Here is a 21,804-nt window from a genome sequence, read left to right as displayed (position 1 = left end):
TTTTTTTTTTTTTTTTTTTTGAGACGGAGTCTGGCTCTGCCACCCAGGCTAGAGTGCAGTGGCGGGATCTCCGTTCACTGCAAGCTTCACCCCACCAGGTTCATGCCATTCTCCTGCCTCAGCCTCCCGAGTAGCTGGGACTACAGGCGCCTCTCACCACACCCGGCTACTTTTTTTGTATTTTTAGTGGAGACAGGGTTTCACTGTGTCTGCCGGAATGGTCTCCATCTCCAAACCTCCTAATCCGCCTGCTTCGGCCTCCCAAAGTGCTGGGATTACAGGCCTGAGCCACTGCGCCCGGCTTCCAATACGTATTTTCAAAGATTTTTTAAAGATACATTCTCTCTCTCTCTCTAGATATATATGTAAAACATATATATCACATGTATATCACATATCACATACGTATCACACATATATCACACACATATCTCACACATATATCTCACACATAATCTCATATATATCTCACATATATATATGTAAATAAATAAAATATATGTTATGGCTGGGCACAGTGGCTCACGCCTGTAATCCCAGGACTTTGGGAGGCTGAGGCAGGCAAATCACCTGAGATAAGGAGTTTGAGACCAGCCTGGCCAACGTGATAAAGCCCCGTCTTTACTAAAAATACAAAAATTAGTTGGGCATGGTGGCGCATGCCTGTAATCCCTGTTATTCAGGAGGCTGAGGCAGGAAAATCACTTGAACCTGGGAGGCAGAGGTTGCAGTGAGCCGAGATTGCGCCACTGCACTCCAGCCTGGACGATAGATAGCCTGTCTCAAAAAAAAAAAATGTATATGTATATATGTTATGTGTATATATAGGTGTTGTATTTATATTTATAATAAATATATCTATGAAAATTTATATGTAACATTTAAATTATATGTAATTTATATATATATAACAAATATATCATTTTATATATTATATATAGTGTTTATATATATAAAAAAGTTTATGTCAAATTCGCTTTTACTTGTATAAAGTCAGTAATACCAAGAATGGCTAATGTGTTGAAATTTGCTTTATGACCCATTTAACTATACATCTTTTGTAAAAATTGAGGTATAACTTGTGTAGGACTTAACTGTTATGATTCAGTGAATTTTGACAAATGCATCTATCTCTGTAATCCATATCCTTATCAAGAAATAGTATGTTTTCATCATCCTGGAACGTTCCCTGTGTCACTCAGTCTAAAATAACCACTTTATTGATTTCTGTCACCATAGGTTAGTTCTGCCTATTCTGAAACTTGAAATAACTGGAATATTATACTCTTTTGCCTCTGGCTTTTCTCATACAGTATGTTTTTGAGATTCATCCTTGTTGTCTGTATCAGTAGTTCATTCCTTTTTATTGCTAAGTAGTATTCCATTAAATGAATATACCACAATTATTTATTCACTCTCTTATTGATGGATGTTGGGTGGTTTGTAGTTTGGGACTCTTTTTTTTTTTCTCTTGAGACAGCCTTGCTCTGTCACCTAAGCTGGTGTGCAGTGGCACTATCTTGGCTCACTGCAACCTCCACCTCCTGGGTTCAAGTGATTCTCCTGCCCCAGCCTCCCGAGTAGCTGCGATTACAGGCCTGTGCCACCATGCCCGGCTAATTTTTTTTGTATTTTTAGTAGAGACAAGGTTTCACCATATTGGCCAGGCTGGTCTCAAACTCCTGACTTCATGTGATCCGCCCACCTTGGCTTCCCAAAGTGCTGGGATTACAGGAGTGAGCCACCGCTCTTGGCCAGTTTGGGACTATTATAAATGAAATTGCTCTGAACATTTTTGTGCCCATGGGCCTATGCTTTCATTTCTCTTGAGTAAATACCTAGGACTGGAATTGCTGGTTCATAGTTTAATTTTATAATAAACTGCCAGACAGTTATAATAGTTGCACAGTTGTTCATAGTGTATGAGTATTCTAGTTGTTTCACGTCTTCACCAGCATTTGGTGGTGTCAATATTTTGTTTTTGGCCATTCCTGCATGTCTCAGTGATATTTCATTGTGGCTTTAATTTGCATTTCCATGATGACTAATGATATTGAGCACTTTTATTGGCCATCACTATCTCTTCCATTGTGAAATGTCTGTTCAAATCTTTCACCCATTTTTAAAAGTCAATTGTTTTTCTTTTTATTACTGAGTTGGGAGAGTTCTTTATATATTTTTAATTAAAATTTCATTGTAGACATGTGAGTATTTTCCCCCAGACTATGGCTTGCCTCCTCCTTTTCTTAATGATGCCTTTTCAGAAGTTTTAAATTTTGATGAAGTCCAGTTTCTTCTTTTATGCTTAGTGCTTTTAGTGTCTTAAGAAATCTTTACCTATCCCAAAGGTCATGAAGATATTCTGTTTTCTTCTAGACTCCTCTAACTTTTACATTTGTGCCTATGAACCACTGGAATTATTTTTTGTGTGTGGTGTGAGGTAGGGAGTTGAGGCTCATTTTTTTTTTCCCCCTTGTGGTATCTGGTTGCTCAAGAACCATGGGTCAAAATATGTTTTCCCTTTTACATTGCTTTGGCAACTCTGTCAAAAATCAGTTGAACTTATAATGCTTATAATGTGGGACTGTTTCTGGACTCTCTCTTCTGTTCCAGTGATCTTATGGTATCTTAATTATAAGGCTTGAAATCAGATAATGTAAGTCTCTCAGTTTTTTCTTTTTCAAGGTTGTTCTGGAAATTCTAGGCCTTTTGATAAATTTTAGCTGTTCAATTCCTATTTAAAAGTCTTTTAGGATTTTGATTAAGATTACATTGTATCTGGAAACCAATTAGGGGAAGACTGGCATCTTAAACAACATTGAAGGCAGGGCTTACTGGCTCATAACTGTAATCCCAGCACTTTGGGAGGCCAAGGCAGGAGGATCGCTTGAGACCAGGAGTTTGATCCTGGCCTAGGCAACAAAGTGAGACCCTGTCCCTATAAAAAAATTAGCCAGGTGTGATGGCGCAAGCCTATAGTCCCAGCTACTTGGGAGGCTGATGCAGGAGAATCACCTGAGCCTGGGATATCAAGGCTGCAGTGAGCCGTGATTGCACCCTGTACTCCATCCTAGGTGACAGAGCAAGACCCTGTCTCAAAAAGAAAAACACTGATAATCTTCCAATCCATGAGGATGCTATATCTGTTTACTTAAGTCATTTTAATTTTCTCTCAAGAATGTTCTATATAGTTTTTAGTGTATAGCTATCATACATCTTTTGTTAGGAATAAAGTTTAGAATTTTTTGTTTATTCTATTGTAAATAGTGTTTTATTTCATTTTCCAATTATTAATAGCATGTACATATAAATTGTGTTTATATGCTGAGTTGTTTTTATAATCATGAATGAGTTAACTTTATAAAATGTTTTTTCTTTATTTGCTGAAGTCATTTTTTTTTTCCTGTAATTTGTTAATGTAGTGACTTACATTGTTTGGATGAATTTCATTCATTATCTTGATATTTGTTTCTATCATCTTGCTACTTATTTTCTGCTTTTCTCTATATGTTCTTTGTTCCCTTTTTAAAAACTCCTTTCCTGATTTCTCACCAGTTAATCAATTTTTTTTTAGTATTCTGTTTTATTTCCTCTTTTGGCCTCTTAGCTACCTATCTTTGTCCCTGCCTTTCTTTTAGATCAATCAAGTTTTTTTTTTTTTTCTTCTTAGAGTTCCACTATCTTTTCTCTTTTGGCTTTTTAGCTATACCTCTTTGTTTTATTTTTTAGTCATTGTTCTTGCAGAAATATTCCAACCACATATGTAATTTTAAGTTTTCTAGTAGGCACATTATCATAGTAAACAAAAATTAATTTTAATAATGTATTTTAAAACCTAGAATATCTAAAATATCTCAACATGTAATAAATATAAAAGAATCATTGGGCCGGGCGTGGCAGCTCACGCCTGTAATCCCAGCCCTTTGGGAGGCCAAGGCAAGTGGATCACAAAGTCAGGAGATCGAGACCATCTTGGCCAATGTGGTGACACATGCCTGTAATCCCAGCTACCTGGGAGGTTGAGGCAGGAGAATCGCTTGAACCAAGGAGTTGGAGGTTGCAGTGAGCCGAAATCACGCCACTGCACTCTAGCCTGGTGACAGAGCGAGACTCCATCTCAAAAAAAAAAAAAAAGAATAATTAATAAGTTTGGGCATGGTGGCTCACGCCTGTAATCCCAGCACTTTGGGAGGCTGAGGTGGGCAGATCACTTGAGACTAGGAGTTCAAGACCAGCCTGGCCAACATGGTGAAGCCTGTCTCTACTAAAAATACAAAAATTAGCTGGGTGTGGTGGTGGGCATCTATAATCTCAGCTACTCGGGAGGCTGAGGCAGGAGAATCGCTCGAACGGAAGGTGGAGGTTGCCGTGAGCTGAGGTCACGCTGCTCCACTCCAGCCTGGGGACACAGTGAGAGACTCCATCTCAAAAAAAAACAAACGAAAAAACCAAAAGAATCATTAATGAGATATTTTGCAATCTCTTTTTCATACTTAGTCTTCCAAATTTGGTATGTAGTTTACCTCCAGTACATTTTGGTTAGTACTAGCCAGACTGCAAGTACTAGCTAGCCACATATCTAGTGGCTACCATATTGGACAGTGCAGCCCTAAGGATTACTATATGAATCCTAAACTTATAAGATTGTCTTCATCTCACCTGTCACTTAGGGCCTCATTATAACTCACCTTGGAGTAGTGTAATAGAAAAAGATGATAATAGTATCCTGGAAGCTTTTGAAGGTGTTTAGATAATGATTTGGAAGCAAAAATTAAAGTTGTTGAGGATCTGCTAAATTTATTATTTCTTTATTATAAAAACATTGCCACTTAAAATTGTTTTTTCAGAAATGTTTTTGATCTTTTCTTCTAGACAAACTTGGCCCTACAGTGTTTGCTCCTGTTAAGATGGATCTTGTTGGAAATATTAAGGTGAGCATACTGGTTTGTCTCTGTGGAAACTTTTAAATAAAGGAAAATGTTGTCAACATTTTTGTGCTTGGCAAGATTAAATCAAAAAGTGGAAAATGTATCACTGTTCTTTAAGAGAGCAAGCATCTTTCTTCTCACATTGTGAATGCTCAGTAAGGGAATTACTAAGCCTTTATTATATGCTAGAGTTAAGCTTTATGGGGAGTAGAAGATTCATTTTTAAAATGAAACCAGGACTGCCTTTTCATGTGCACTGTGTGGCTCAGTAGGGTTTCACTCTAATGTCCACACTGATTCTGTGCTTTTTTAAGTTGAAATGATGACAAGTTATATTTTTCTAAAAGCTAGGTTATATAGTGAAAATAGCTGTCAGTGGCCTGGGACTCAAAAGGCCCATTTCCAGTGGTAGTTGTGGGACCATCAACAACTCACCAAATTTCTCTTGAGTCTCTTTCTTCCAGGTAAAATAAGGGATGGGTCCCCTTTTAAATGTAGATTAAATGTTACCTTCTTGAGGATACAGTACCTAATAAAAATCTGTCTTTTTTGTCATTGGAGACTAGTCTTTGAGGAAGCACTATTAGGAATTCCTGTAGATATGCCTTTCTTTATTGTATTTAGGTGGAATAGTTGCAAGTAGTCTTATTAGAACAAATGATTGTTGAGTTTTATACTCAGAGTGAAAAGTATCTGCCAAAGACAGCCATGAGAGAGGTTCTGAGGCAGAAAAAAGAACTTAAAGAACAAAACTTTAAACCCTGAGACTATTTAATTCCAGTTTAAGCTACATAGAATTCTCCAAAAAGAATATTATCATGAAAACATAAGGAAGAAGGTAATAGAAGCTTAATTTGTTTTCTTAGAGGCCTGCTTGCCAAACTTACAAGTCTCAATACTATACTGAGTTGCTTGATAACTTCGGCATTTTAAACTTAGGTTGTTTCCCTGCTTTCCCTGCAGAAAGTAAATCAGAAATACATAACCAACAAAGAAGAGTTTACCACTCTCCAGAAGATAGTGCTGCACGAAGTAGAGGCGGATGTAGCCCAGGTTAGGAACTCGGCGACTGAAGCCCTCTTGTGGCTGAAGAGGTGAGGCAGTTGGGGTGGGACAGCAGTTAAAATCTAGCTCAAAAAAAATTACCAGCAAAAAAAATTGTTGCACAAAGGAGACTGCTTCTGAGTGAAGGATCTAGTTGAATTGTGTAGCCTTTTCTAGAAGGCCTAATGAATAATACCACTTTTTTTTGCCTCCCTTTTGATGGTGATAAATATTGTTAATAAGTATATAAGATAGGAATCTTAAAGGCATTAAAGTCAACTGGCTTCTCTTTAAATCAATAGCTCTCCAACTTCAGTGGCATCAGAATCATCTGGAGGACTTGTTAAAAACACTAGACTCAGAACCAGTTTCTGATTGAGTAATTTGGATGGGGCCCCAGAATTTGCATTTCTAGCAAATTCCCAGGTAATGCTAAAGCCACTAGTCCTGGGACACATTTTGAAAACCACTTCTTTAGGTATATCAGATGAGATGAAGGATGGGCTCCAGAGCAAGCTAAAGGGAAGTGAAGGGAAGAGGTTCAGGAAGGAATGCCATATGATTTGACCTATTCACTGCTGTGCCTGAGATGTTACTGAAATGGAAGCTGATGTCTGCCGTTTCTTTGTACTCATTCAACATAAGGGAACTTTGAAAGTAATATTTCTTCATTTATTTTGTTTTAGAGGTCTCAAATTTTTGAAGGGATTTTTGACAGAAGTGAAAAATGGGGAAAAGGATATCCAGACAGCCCTGAGTAAGTGTTCTTTATGTTTTTGTCAGATGAATCAATAGAATGTGGAATGGAGACCCCTAGAGGAGGATACAGGGTATATAGGGGATATTTCTGCTTTTCAGGATTTCATTTTGTTTCTTTTCTTATTTCGTTATTATTCATTGCTTCCTATATGCTTTGTTTTAAAAGTACCTATGAGACAATGACCTGGTAATCTAGATGTAACTTACTAAAAATCAGTATATTTTAAAGAAGTGCTGAATGGAAAGCCATCTCTTAAATATAATAGGAAGACCTAATATTATCAAGAAGTTAGTTTTCCTAAATTTTCAGATATATTATAGTCCTTGAAAATCATACATATCCAAAGAAAAGCTTGAAGTCCATAACAGCAAATTGGCGTGGGGGAATCCCAGGGATATGTCCTGGAGTAGGATTAAAGGTTTTCATCATCCTGTACTCCTCAAATATATAATGCTCTGTGCATCCCAGTTTCTAGTCGTGGAGCCAAAATGGGATGAAGGGCTTGATCAAAGGAGATCATCTTATATCTCCAGCACCTTAAGGTAGTGACTGCAACATTGTAGGTGCTTAATAAACATTGGACAGGTAGGTAGATGGATGGATGTGGATAGAGCCATTTATCAGACCAGTTTTGGAAAATGTTGAGATTTGGAAGCATCCTTACAGTGCTTCCAATGGAGTGGCTGAACTCTCACCATTGATCTGTAGGAAATTCTTCTAGCATGGGCCGTGAGGCATGTGTGGAGAAAAAAATGAACTGTGACAGAAACTAATTAGATGCTTCTGGTTTGAGAGGGAGCTAGTGTTCTCTGTGGCTTTTTTTCAGTGTCATAGTTGGGTTCTACTTCCTTCTGTTAGTTCTCTCTCTGGGCCATGAGTCCTCAAGAATTGTGCCCTCACATGATTTCCCGAGTCTGCCCCATCTAGCAACTGCTGATCTGCCGTAAAAATGAGAGCTGACATTTTGATAGCACTTTGTGAAGAATTTAGACTTCATAAACTTAATCCTCATTTCTATCCATTTTTACAGGTTAGGGAACTGTAAGATTAAAATATTGCTTAAGACCAACATAGGGTCTGAAGCAAAGTGGCTTTGAGGCCCCTGCTTTGAAGGTCCACATTTCTCCTACAGAGGGTCTTCTCCACCATCCCTGGGCCACCTGCATTTTTACATTCCCCATACATCCCTGAATTTCAGAATGGTCTCAGTTATATTCTCCCCTCTGTGTCCTGATTTCAAGTACTAAAAGTGTATTCAGCATGTCTACTCATGCCCCCTAGCCAGTGTCTGTCAAGCTTTATGGCTTGTGGAGTGATTAGGATCAGGAGCTCTGGAGTGGCTCTCTGGATTCTGCCACTCATTAGTGCTCTGCCTTTAGGCGAGTTATTTAACGTCTCTGATCCTCACTTTCCTCATCTATAAAATGGGAATGGTGATATTATTTCCCTAATAAGTTGGTTGTAAATATTAAGTAGGTGTATGTGCATGTGAAAAAATTACAGAAGTATTTGGTACACAAAACAGTATGGCCGGGTGTGGTGGCTTCTGCCTGTAATCCTACTACTTTGGAAGCCTGAGGCAGGAGGATCACTTGAGTTCAGGAGTTTGAGACCAGCCTGGGCAACATGGCAAAACTCCATCTCTCCAAAAATAATACAGAAATTAACTGAGTATGGTGTTGCGTGCCTGTAGTCCCAGCTACTTAGGGGACTGAGGTGGGAACATTGCTTGAGCCCAGGAGGTCAAGGCTGCAGTGAGTTGTGGTCGTGCCACTGTACTCCAGTCTGGGCGATCAAGTGAGACCAGACTCTGTCTAAAAAAAAACAAACACTGCTCAGTTGTCAAGATTAGCATCTATTGTTGTGATAATGATGTTTTGTCATCATTATCATAATCATGATACATGAAGTTAATAACCTGCCAGAAAATAAGACTTACTTGTCCCAAATCAGTAATGGAAAGTTTACAAAGCTTAGGTGCCAAGCCAGAAACTTCTCCTCAAACTGACTTATTAGTATGGAATTTTCATGCCAGCAGAAAGACTTCTCCACCTGTTGGAAATGCAGAAGATACAGGGTTCAGCACTGTGTGCCCAGTGGACTCCGCATGTCTTATGCTGCTATTACTTTGTTAGGGCTGTGTATGGAAGGGGAGTAGGACAATGTTGATCCCATTTAGCCTACTGCAGGAGCTGGGGTGGAACAGAACCCATCTGCTTATGGGCTTTGACCGCCCGCTAGAGATAGAAAGGAAACTGAGGATATACCATTTCTGTCCAGTCCCAACCCTGATTCTGCCCACTTTTCTCTCTCCTTTTCTCCTCAAGGTTTCTCATCAAACCTTGTACTTGATTTGGAGACTGGGCCCAGGGGATGTGTTGACTTTGTGAAGAAAGAGGAGACTTTGAAGGGCAAATGCTGCTTTGTGACTGCAATAATCACAGCCAGTCTCAGCTTTTTCTTCCCTCTCTTCTCCTTCGGCACAATTTTTGATGGAAAAGAGAAGGGAGGCTGTAAATTTGACATTTTCATCCTGATGTTCAGGCTTATTTCAAAGAAGGTGTTTATGATTTAAATCCTATCTTTGATTGTGGAAATCCCTAGATTCTTGCTGCTGCTCAGTGTGAGGAGATAAAGTTCCACTATTAAACCCACCCTTCCTCCAAAGTTCCCCTATTAAACCCACCCTCCCTCCCCCACAGACACAGACACAACAAGCTCTGTGTAAACGGTTTTTTGAGCAATGTTTACACAATAGTCATTCAGAACCTGTAGGTTCCTTGATGCATATTTCTTCTGGGATAATGGTTCCTTTTTCTCATTTTGAAGTCCCAGCCTTTATAAGTAGAACTGATACCTTGTTTGAAATGAGGGAGGGTGAATAAGTAGGTAAAAGAGTGTGCAATTTATATGCCATTTATAGGCAAGTTTGTTGACTTTTTTAAATTCTAAAGTTGAATTTAAAAACAGCTATCACTTATAATAGAGCACCCAGTGTAACTACTACACTAAGTTCTTGATATTTTATTTAATCTTCCAAATACTCTCCAGTGAATAAACTGAGGTTTAAAGAGGATAAATACTTTCCCTAGGGTCTCAAAATCTCCATCAGTGGTTCTCAGGCTGGTCCGAGGTCAGCAGCATCTTTATCACCTGAGAACTCATTAGAAATGCAAACTATCCAGTTCCACCCCAGACCTGCTGAATCAGACACTCTGATGCTGGGGCCTGGCAGTCCATGGTTTAACAAGTCATTCGGGTGATTCTAATCAATGCTAAAGTTTGAGACCTAGTCATCTAGACTTGGGTCTTTGAGGTTCACCTGTCACTTGTCTACATCTTGATCATTTTGAGATTTTGACAGCATCTAAGAGATTTTTAATAAGCAGAAATAAAACCGCCGAAATTAGTTATAGCATCAGTTGATTTTGCCTCCTTTTCATCATAATTAGACAGCTTTCCAATAAAAATACTGCTTAAGAAAGGTTTGAGGTGAATGTTCATGAAACTTGTGTGGTCTTAGTGGCCTTGGAAATAGGACATTTATATGTAAAAGTCCTAAATAACATATAGTAGAAGTCATGACTCAGTTACCTTTCTGGAAAATGCATCTCTAGTTATTGCATTGCTGCAACTCTGTGATCTGGAATACTTCCAGCATCTGAAACAGGCCTTAGACTTTCCACTGCCCCTTTTTGCAGTTGAGCCATCACTTGGCTTCCCCATAATGATGATCAGAGTGGAACATTTTGGGTGGTTTCATGCTAAGAGCTGCTCTGTTCCCTTAGTGTCCTCTAACATTCTATAGAGGTCATTTTCAGGAGGGAGTTGGGTTCACAAGGCAGATATGTTTAATGATCTGCCTTAGAGCTGAGTCCCCCTCTCCATTGCATATTCCACATCAAAAAGAGGTTTTGGAAAGCATCCTTGCAAGTGGAAGGAAGGAAAGTTGCTCTGGCATTTCATGCACCATTGTATTAAATGTTATATGCTCTGTGCTCAGTGGGATAACATATTGCCACATACCTCACTTCAGAATGATCCCATAAATGTCAGTAAAAATTAACACAACCAAGATCCTTTTCTGGCATAGAATAGAAAAGATTTTAAAAGGATGCTCAATCACGTATTTAATATGAAAGGCTTTCATAGACAAGGAGAGATAAGTGAGAGAGATAAAGTCAGAACTCATAATCAGATATTTGACATCAAATCATAACTTGGCCATTCTGAAAATACCATGGAACGTGAATTGTTATACTCTTTCCAGAGCCATTTGCAGCATATGCCTCCGCTGACAGGACTGGCTGGCAGCACAAGCGTTAGTCTTAACAGTGCCTGAAGTTAACAAAGGGCATCTCTGGGTACTTGTTTTATCTCTTTGCACTTGTTATTGTCCATACAACTCAGTTTACCTTAAGCTTAGTCACTATGAAGAATTCAGAGGTTACTTTCCTAGTAGCTCTGTTTTTAAAAATACATGCCCAAGTGCTGTAATCCCAGCGCTTTGAGAGGCCAAGGGAGGCAGATCACTTGAGCTCACGAGTTTGAGACCAGCCTGGGGAACATGGCAAAGCCCCATCTCCTCAAAACATACAAAAATTAGCCATGTGTGGTGGCACAAGCCTGTAGTTCTAGCTACTTGGGGGCCTGAGGTGGGAGGATCACTTGTGCCAGGGACGTTGAAGCTGCAGTGAGCCATGTTTGCACCATTGCACTCCAGCCTGGGTGACAAACCAAGATTCTGTCTCAGAAAAGAAAATTATAAATAATTCAGGCATTTAACAAATATCTACCACTTGACCTAATAGAAAAAATAGTTCAATACAGTTAAGTACCTACATGTCACCCCTTAATCCTGTGACTCCCATCATTTTCCAGAGATCATCATCCTGAATTTGCTGTTGTTCATTATGTAATACATGTTTTTATACTTTTACTGTATATTTATGTGTCCATAAGCAGCGTCTAGTATTGTACTACATGTTTTAAACTTGTATATGTGGTATCATATTGTATACATTCTTCCTTCTTCACTCAGTGTTTTCAGATTTTAGCCACTGTTGACGCTTGTAGTCTTGGCTCATTCCTTTTCCTTGCTGTTTAGCATTTCATTGTATGAATAGACCACGGTTTAGAAAAACTAATATACTGTTAATGGACACAGTTGATTACAGATTTTCACTGTTAAAAGCAATTATACAATGTACATGTTCCTTTCACACATGTTCTCTATCACATGGAAAATTATGTCCAGAGAGCACACCAGAAAAAGGAGGAGGCTTCTCATAGCTAAGAGGGACTGGCCCAGGGGCTTTGGCTGTCTACAGACTGGTAATTCATGGGGCCTTAACTGCTTGAGAAGCTGTGCTGCCAGAACAGTGGTTCTCAAACTCTAGCCTGTATTAACCTCACCTGGAAGGCTCCTTGAAACACAGATTGCTCTGTAGGTCTGATGTGAGGCTGAGACTTTGCATTTCTAACAAGTTCCCAGGTGATGCCGAGGCTGCTGGTTTGGAGACTGCACTGGAAACTGCTGCTGTAGTACATAATACAATTGGAATGGCTGAACCACATGACTGGATATTGCCAAATTGCTCTCCAAAGTCTATAATTACCAGCAGAGTAGTGAGAGTTCCCAATACTCCACATTCTTTTTAGCACTTGTCATTGTCAGCCTTTTAAATTTGTGCCTGATGGCTGTAAAATGATAGAATATTGCCAAAGTTTTTGTTCTTAGATAACAAGTAAGGTTGAGCAGCTTTTCCTGTCTTCATTGGCAATTTGATTTCCTTCTGGTGAGTTGCCTGTTCATGTACTTTGACCACCTTTCTCTTAGGTTTCCTTTATCGACTCCTGGGAGTTCTTTTTATTTCCTGGATATTAATCTTTTTCAGTTATGGGCTAAAATGTCTAATCTTCTTCAGTTATGGGTTAAAATGTGTTCTATCAGTCTGTGGCTTACCTTTGCTCTTTATTTATGGTGTCTTTTGGTATACAGAAGTTTCAGTTTTTATGTAATCAAACATGTCATTCTTTCTTTATGGCTTGCATTTTTTATATCTTGTTTAAGAAATCCCTTTTTCCCTTGAGGTCACAAAGATGTTCTCTGACATTTTCTTCTCAAAGTTTTGTAGGTTTGCTTTCATATTTATGTCTTTAATCTTCTTGGAATTTATTTTTGTGAATGGTGTAAGGTGGGGATATAATTTTATTATTTCCAATCAGAAAGCCAGTTGTCTTAGCAGCATTCATTGGATCACCTGTTCTTTTCCCCACTTGTGTGTAATACCAACTTTGAGAGAGAAAGAGAGAAAGAAAGAGAGAGAGATCTGTTCTAGACTCCATATTCTGGTCCATTGTTCTTTCGCCCACCTGTGCTTTAAAAAGACATGAGTTATCGGATGAAGATTCTTACTTTTCTGAGTTACTGGACCGTTCTCTCTAGAAGTCATAGGACCTTAGGGCAAGCACACTTCCCCAGTGCCTATCTGTTTCCCACCAGCCTCCTGCCAAACTTGACTACCTGCTTTCAAATCTCCTAGTTCCTAATTCTTGCCTCAGAAATGTCTAGTCAAGCACATTTGCAGAGCTATGATTGTCATTTCCTCAGCCTGGTTAGTAATTCCGTCCTTTTTGGCTTTGGTTATCTACTTTCCAGGCTTTCTCTTAAGACTTAGATTGACATTTCTCTTGTCTTCTCTACAAGCCAAATAACTTTACCAATTATAGGTTTACAGTAGAAAAACACTTTCCTATACAAAGTTCCTGGACAGAATGGTTGTCCACCAACAGTAATGGAAGGGTTGTTCTCTTAGTTACTATAAAAGCTTTAGGCATAATCTCTAAATACCTGATAGCAAGTTTCTGAGTTACTAATAGTAAATGAATGAGAACTGTGCTGTTTCCATAACCAGAATAAGGTGCTAATTCTTTCAGAAGAACGATTGGAAAAGGCATATTTTTCATTTTTATTACATTGTTTACAGAGTAAATACTAGTTTTTTGACAGAATGTTGTGATGCAACAAGAGTGTCCCCAGGTCTCATTGCTTTTAACTTTGTGACCTTGGGCAAGTCACTACCTTTCTGGGTCTTCCATGGCTTCATTTCTAAAAGGAAAAGAATTAGGCAAGGTGATTGTCAAGACTTCCTACTCAGAAATTTTGACTCAGTCTTTGGGGAACTGACACATCTCAAAGAACTGGGAGAAGGGTATCATTTATGTCTTTCAGAGGCCAAAAATACTCCCAGATTATAGAACATGCATGATGATAATGAATGGGTATTACAGTGAAGATTAATGTATTTCATTATCTAGTCTTCTCTAGGTAACCAAAATAGGTCAGGCTTAGACTTCATCTTATTTTAATGCAGCCAGTCTCACATGGCAGGGATATTTGCAGCCTAGAAGTCAGCTAAGGACTTTGGAAAGTCTTTTTTTTTTTTTTAATGACTTTTATTTCATTTGTTGGTTTTAAATTGCAGCAGTGATCTCAGTCAAGACCCAGCCCAAATTCTTTTGACACACCTTCTCCCATTAGATCATCTGGCCCACATTTTGCCAGGTGGAACTCTCCTCTGGCAAGGTATAAGCATAACAAGGAACAGCTGCTTTGTCTACTAGGGCCAATGGGAAGACAGATGTGCTGCTGTACAAACACTCTCCCATCCTTAAGCCAGGCTCCCCATGCTGTTTGGACTCACAGCACCTTTGTCTTCCTTGTCTTTTTGTTGTCTTTTAGAAGAGGGCATGGGAAAGAGTTTCTAGGCTTTTTTGAATAGTTAACTTGAATGGCAATGTATAGGAAAAGTATAAGGTCTCTGAGGTTGGCATAACACCGAATCCAGAGTTTTTTTTTTTGAGACAGAGTCTCTCTCTCTCTCTGTCGCCCTGGCTGCTGGACTGCAGTGGCACGACCTTGGCTCACTGCAACCTCCGCCTCCCAGGTTCAAGCAGTTCTCTGCCTCAGTCTCCCGAGTAGCTGGGATTACAGTTACCCACCACCACACCTGGCTAATTTTTGTATTTTTAGTAGAGACGGGGCTTCACCATCTTGTCCAGGCTGGTCTTGAACTCCTGACCTTGTGATCCACCTGCCTCAGCCTCCCAAAGTGCTGGGATTATAGGCGTGAGCCACCATGCCTGGCCCAGAGCTCTTTTAAACAAGCAATCTGTCCAGCCAGGTGGGCCTTGGAGCTGGAGGGTCAGGCACCAGTACAGCTGTTATTTGCTACAGACTGTAAAGAAGTGTGAATTTCAACTTGTTACTTCCCTACCACAATTCTGAATCAGAATGATCATGACTTCGCTAACAGAAGAAGGTAATATTCTCTGTACAGGGGAAAAAAACTAAGAGAATATTTTTCCAGAATGCCCACTGTGGTTATCTCTGGGAGAAAGGATTATAGGTTTCTTTAGCTCTCTCCTTTTAAAGTATTTTCCTTATTTTCAACAACGGACATCAATCGTGAAACCCCAAAAAAGCAATAAATGTTATATTTTTCAAAACTTCCACTATGCCTCAGGTGGAAGATCATAATTTTTGACATGATGGATAAAGGTCCTCACAATTTGGCCCAACCCAGTTTGCAAGCGTTGGTGTTCTTCAGATCCAATGAATTTTGCTCACCATCGCCCAGCATGCCATGACCTCTCACAACGCAGTGATGCTCGCTCTGTCTGCAGCACCATCTACCACTCTGCTCTCTACCCTATCCAGCCTTCAGGATTCCTTCTGAGAATTTTTTGTGTCCACACGCCTCCCCACCAGCCCAGGCTGAATTAGTTTCTCCATTCTTACTGTTCCTGTAGCACTGCATACAGATATGTACTCTAGCAGTTACTGACTTACACAATAAAGATTGTTACACGACTGGCTCTTCTATAAACCATCAACTTCTTGAGGACAGGGAATTGACTGAATTTAAATCACCTAAAGATACTACTGTGTGGTAGACTTGCCCTGAATTCTTGTTGAATAGAGCAGGTGTTCATGGTAGATATCCACCAGCAGATTTTAATGGTATTTCTTTATTTCTAATGGCATTTGATGCCCTGCCTGGAATACCAACACAAGAAAGAGGATTCGCAGTATCTTACCTTGGTAACTTACCTCAGGATGTTTCCCGTGGACCTGTACACTCTTGCCAGCCCAGATGGCTGCTCAAATGGTTGAAAATTTGGTTGTCTTGCTGGTTTTTATCAGAGGCTGTACCTAGTATTCTCTGCCCATCGGTACTATACACTTTGTGAATCAGCAACCCCTTTCTTCACATTTCTCAGGATATCCTCACTAAGGTCTTGTATACCATCTGAAATTTCCTTGATGCCATATGTCTTCTTACAGAGAATCACCTATGTTTTGTTTGGTTTACATTGAAGACATATATCTTTGACCATGCCCTAGTTTACTCAGACTGTTCTCCTAAGAAAAAAGTTGAATTTAATTTTGGGTTCTCCTTTAGGCTCTAAGAGTCTTCTTCATACTTGAATGTATTAATTATCACTTATTGCTTCTACTTTACCATTAACACACTGGATAATGGCATTCCAACATATCCTAAGCTTTAGAGAGCCAAAGGAATCTGTTGTTATATTTCACATGTACAGTCTTTTATATAAAATATATTGCAATATGTATTATGTATTTTATGTAACATAATTGCATTTTGTGCAGATTTGAATATGTAAAATTGAAATGGTAGGATATACTAAAAGTATTAATAAAGCCTCCAATTTTTAAAGTAAAGTTGACTAGAATGACATAATTTCAAAACTGGAAGGCTTGAGTCAATTGTAAACTGTGTTGAAGCTGCAGCCACATGGCAGTGCCATTTTGGCCAGTAAAATGCAAATAAATACCTGACTTCCCTTGACAATGTCCTGTGAACCACATTGCTTTTCACTGCATAGGAACTTGTACTTGTGGTTTTAGTGTCTCTTTATCTGTTATTTTAACATCTTCTCTTGTTAGAATTGAAAATATTTTTGTAGCCTTAGAATGTCATACTAAGCATTCATGAAATGGTGGTAGTACTTGTGCTGAAACTAGCACATGAAAATAAATAACGCTTGGAATAGAATTTAGATACGGAGAAACATGAAGAAGGTCAAATAGCCCCCATGGTACACTGTGCTGTTAATTTAGAAATGAGTGCTCTGTTGCTACTGGAGATGATGCTTAGGAAATAAAGTGGAACATTGAAATAAAAATGCATCATGGTGATGTAGATCTGTGCTTCCTGAGAATGCATTTAATCCTGTGGAGAAATCAGTTTTGAATTTTGCATATATTGAATTATTCAAATTTCAGGAACACATCCTTTGCATAAAATGCATCCATCTGGTTCTTGGGATTTTTTTCATAATTAAAATTATGATATGACAGTTTCAAAATCTCCTTTTAAAATACATTGGGACAAAAATTATAGATTAAAGTATGAAACATGAATGACTTTTATTAATATAGTTCTCACCAATTACTTTAGCTTAATAACTTCAAGCCATTCTTTCCATAAATATTTTTGAAGGTTTCTAGCTCTAATACTGTATATCCAGGGTCATAGGGTCATTTAGGACAAACATTTGGTATCTCAGAATAGAATGTTAAAATTGGAAAGAACCTTAGAGATCATTTTACAAAGGAGGAAACAGATGGTTAGAGAGGGCAGCTAAGGGACTGGCTCAGGGTCACAAAACATTTCAAAGTATTTCTAATTGTATTGTCTCAATTTTTCAATATCCTTTCCTCCTTCTTTGTTTCTTCATATGTATTGACCTTTTCCCACCACGATAATAAGCTGAAGTTCAGATATATTGATGGACCCAGAGTAAGAGTGGAAGTATCTGCATTTCTTTAAAAAAAAATTTTTTTTTGAGATTTTTTTCCTGCTTTACATTTTTGGGGTCCAAAATCTTGTAATTAGATTTTTTTCATAATTTCCAAATACCAATAGTATTGTGCTACTATGCATTATACAAATATGGCCAAGCACGGTGGCGCACACTTGTAGTCCCAGTGCTTTGGGAGGGCAAGGGGGGAGGATCGCCTTAGCCCAGGAGTTCCAGAACAGCCTGGGCAACATTGCGAGACCTCGTCTCTACAAAAAATTAAAAATCAGTAAGCTGGGCGTGGTCATCCACACCTGTAGTCCTAGCTACTCGAGGAGCTGAGGCAGGAGGATCACTTGAGCACAGGAGTTCAAGGCTGCAACTATTATCACACCACTGCACTCGAGCCTAGGTGACAAAGCAAGACCCTGTCTCTTTAAAAACAAACAAGCAAACAAAAAAGTACATTATACAAATAGCACATCAAATTCTGATGAGAGTGTTCCTCATGGAGTTTTTCTTCTTTTCAAGATAACGCATATGGTAAAACATTGCGGCAACACCATGGCTGGGTAGTTCGAGGGGTTTTTGCGGTAAGTGATCCTTCTTATCTCCTATTATTAACTGTAGTGGGTGTGCCAGTGGCTAGGGCTAGAAATCTCTTCTTATCCAGTTATTTATCTAGTTACGATTGTCAGAAATAAGGTTGTGTGTGTGTGTCTGTGTGCGTGTGTGTGTGTATGTGTGTATAGTGTTTTTGTTTGCTTTGTTTTTGAGGATAAGAACAAAATGTTATTTATTTCATTTACATTTATAGGCCTTTGGTGTGTGGAAATGTCAGCAGTAAAAAGTATCTAGAATAGCAAAGACTGTTAAAGAAATATGAATAAAAGAGTTGATGCTTTACCCTAGCCAATTCTAATTACTCTAGCCAGTTCCAATGACCTTGTGAAGATTTGCCTCATAAGTGGTTGCCTTTCTGATAAGGTAGTAAAAAGCTTAAGTATCCTAGCAGAAGTAGGTAGGAAGCAGTGACCCTAAATACTTATCATTGAAGGGAAATTATGCATTCAGGTGATGTAGTCAACCTAATAGCTCCCTCTGCTGCTCATTGTATTCATTCCTTTTAATTCTTAGGTCTTAGTTGATTTTTTTTTCCCCTAATTGAATTTTGTCTTTGAATATTAACTGTATTGGGTGTGCCAGTGGCTAGGGCTAGAAATCTCTTCTTAGCCAGTTATTTTCATCGTGAAGGTGTTTTGTATTCATATGTTTTGGCTCTGATTACCCACCACCCTCTTCTTCCCAGCATGTTTAACTAGGAAGAACACAAACCTGAGACTCCTAGTCTCCTGGGGAGGTCACTTATCCTGCTTTATAAAATAGCAGGAGTAGATGGCTCCTTTACGTCAGCAATACACTCTGTGATTCTTCCCATCCAGGAGAAGGTCAGTCTTAGTCAAACTGGTCATGAAAAGGCAGTCTCATGCAGTTGTATGTCAGGAAACCTCATAGAAGGTACTCACATTCTTTGGAAGGTTGGGGAATAAAGTAGCCTTGTAGATGGTATCTTTTACGGATGTAAAGGATGCATCATTTGCCTAAAGAAAGAACTGTTTGGGTCATGCTTTATTAGGGAGGCCAGTAAAGTGGGAAGAATGTACAGCACAAGAAATCAGATTGTAGTGAAAATGAAATATTTTTTGAAAGCATGGAGATTAAAGCTCCATATCCCATTCACTGTTCACTGGGATAGGTGCTGGACCAAATGAAGCTACAGACTGCTCACCCTTACCTTCAATACACCTTGAATAATCATAATTGCTTCCATGTAGCTATTGGCACTTGTTGTGTACCAGGCACTCTAACAGGTACTTTCATATTCTTTATCTTCATTAATTCTCAGGATTAACTCCCACTATTTTATACTTTCAGAACAATTAATTCCAGTCCCCACGTACTAGAGTGAGGCTATGTCAGAGCCTAGGTCTAAACTCAGATCTGTTATCTCCAAGGTGCTAGTGCTCACTTCCATTAGAGCTCTCTGCAGTGAAGACAGTCACTGAGAGGCCTCTACTGAGTTCTTAGGCAATGGATGCTCACTGTGTACATTGATCTCCCTGAGTGAATATTGTGATTGCTAGCTTGTGCCTGACACCTGAGTTGCCCCAAAACAAGTGTGGGGGGAAGGGTTCAGTATAGAAGGCAAAATTTAATCCTGAAATATTGAAGATCCCAGAGATATTGTCAATAAGAATGCAGCTATAGTAGAAAACTTACCAGCATAAATCTTTTTTCCCTTTATCCTATACTTTAATGGATGCAAAGCATAAGTCTTTAAGAGGACTTTATAACTTTATTATGCTAATTTAGACTCATAAAAAATTTTAGAAATCATGGTAGAAAGGGAAGAAATTAAAACTGTCCATATTTTCCTTTTTTAACATTTTTGTGTTTTACCGTCTTAGCTTCTTAATTTACATATTCTTTTAAATATTGACCTATTTTATATACTTAAATATAATATAGATGTTTATATATACATGCATATAGTATATGTGTATAATTATCTTTATTTTGTATACTTACTCTGTATATGTATATACATTTTTTCTACCTTTAGCTTGTATAATTTTATATCCCCCCCAACTGAATAGAATCTATCATTATCATTTTTAAATGCCATAAAAGAGTCTTTGAAAAAAACACTATTTTTAGTGACTGTATAATATTTTCCCTAGTATGGAGATATCATAATTTATTTGCTCAGTCCTCTGTGTGAGAGACTTAAGCTGCTTCTAAGTTTAGAATAAAACAGGTTAGAAATAAAACAGCATCTGTTTATATGCATTTTTGAATAAAATTCTTATTGCCTCAAAATAAATTCCTAGTAGAACTGCTGTGTCGAATACTAAGAACTACAACCACAGTTTACAGTTTCGAGCACTTAACATGCACTAGATATTGTTTTAAGTGCTTGACATACATAAATTTCTAAGTCTCATAACCCTGAGATATATTCCATTATTTTCCCTGCTTGTAGACAGAGAAACCTGAGACACAAAGTGATGAGGTAATATACCCAAGGTTGTAGAGTAAAAACATCTTGAAGGCTTTAAATATTATTGCCAATAAAGGTGCCGGTTTTTAAGAAAATAGATTATGTGATGCATTTGGCAACAGCCTTATCAGTAGAGGAGTCTGTAGCTAGATTGGCCCTTTCACCCTCTCTATTACTCTCCAAGTCATGCCTACTTCGGAAGGTTTATAAGTTTTCTAACATGGTAACTTGCAGAGCCAAATTCATGTTAACTAATCTCAGTTGCTGCGGGAAACATTGTTTACATCCAAGGAATTTGACTTATCAGCCAAATAGTGACTTTTTAATCTTTGAATTATCTACTGAGCTGATAGCCATTTCAGGCAAGGTGGCTGCCTCCATCTTGGTCACTAACTAGCCTTCATTTGACCTTTTTGGTTTCATCTTCAATCAGACTGGACAGTTGAACTCTATTACTGGTTCTCCCCTTTTTTTTCTAGAGTGCTGATGGCTGAGTGTAGAATTCTAGGTTAATAAACATTTTCCCTCCAAATTTTGAAGACATTCTTCTATAGTCCTCCAGCTTCCACTATTACTATTGTAAAATCCTATTCTGTTATATATAATCTGTTCCTTGTCCCTTTCGAGATGTTTTAGATTGTTTACTTTATCCCCACATTCTGAAATTTCATGATGCTCCCTTTTGGTCTTTATCACTCATTATGCTGAGCACTTGGTTAGGTCTTTAAATCTGAAGACTCCTATCCTCCAGTTCTGGGAGATTTTCTTTTATGTTTTTGGATAACTGCCTTCTCTTCATTTTCAGTTTTCCTACTCCCTTGTACTTTTACCATTATCTACGTATTTATCATGTGCCAGGCAGTGGGCTAAATACTTCCTACAGATCCCATTAATCCTTAAAATAAGGAAAGTGGTATTAGTCTTCTTCTGTAAATAAGGAAACTGAGATTCTAGGAAGTTAAGCACTTTGCATAAATTCCTCAAACTAGTATGTGAAAGATCTGAGATTCAAGTCCAGGTCTGCTTCATCTAAGTCTGTGCTTTTTAGCCACTGCATGACAATGCCAGTCACTCTCTTACTGCAAAAATGGGGAGGGCTGATTCTCAAAGACTTTCAAAGTATAAGGAAGATCAGGAAAGCAACTGTGGAATGATAATTCAAGATTCTCCAAAAAGCC

At 38.5% G+C, this 21,804-nt stretch overlaps 1 protein-coding gene across 3 annotated transcripts in view; it reads left to right on the top strand.

Moving 5' to 3' along the window:
- Nucleotides 1-21,804, top strand: part of PLEKHA8 (pleckstrin homology domain containing, family A (phosphoinositide binding specific) member 8) — an 89,880-nt gene that overhangs the window by 37,458 nt on the left and 30,618 nt on the right. For 2 of the 3 annotated variants that reach the window (XM_011972220.1, XM_011972219.1), the window contains exons 10-13: nt 4,873-4,931; nt 5,892-6,022; nt 6,659-6,729; nt 18,097-18,158. In XM_011972220.1, coding sequence (XP_011827610.1) covers nt 4,873-4,931; nt 5,892-6,022; nt 6,659-6,729; nt 18,097-18,158 — 323 coding nt within the window. The remainder of the gene's footprint in view (nt 1-4,872; nt 4,932-5,891; nt 6,023-6,658; nt 6,730-18,096; nt 18,159-21,804) is intronic. The other variant, XM_011972221.1, reaches the window with a different exon arrangement.

Source organism: Mandrillus leucophaeus, unplaced genomic scaffold (assembly GCF_000951045.1).
Source record: "Mandrillus leucophaeus isolate KB7577 unplaced genomic scaffold, Mleu.le_1.0 Scaffold128, whole genome shotgun sequence".
Classification (NCBI taxonomy): domain Eukaryota; kingdom Metazoa; phylum Chordata; class Mammalia; order Primates; family Cercopithecidae; genus Mandrillus; species Mandrillus leucophaeus.
This window is presented reverse-complemented; position numbering and strand designations above follow the sequence as displayed.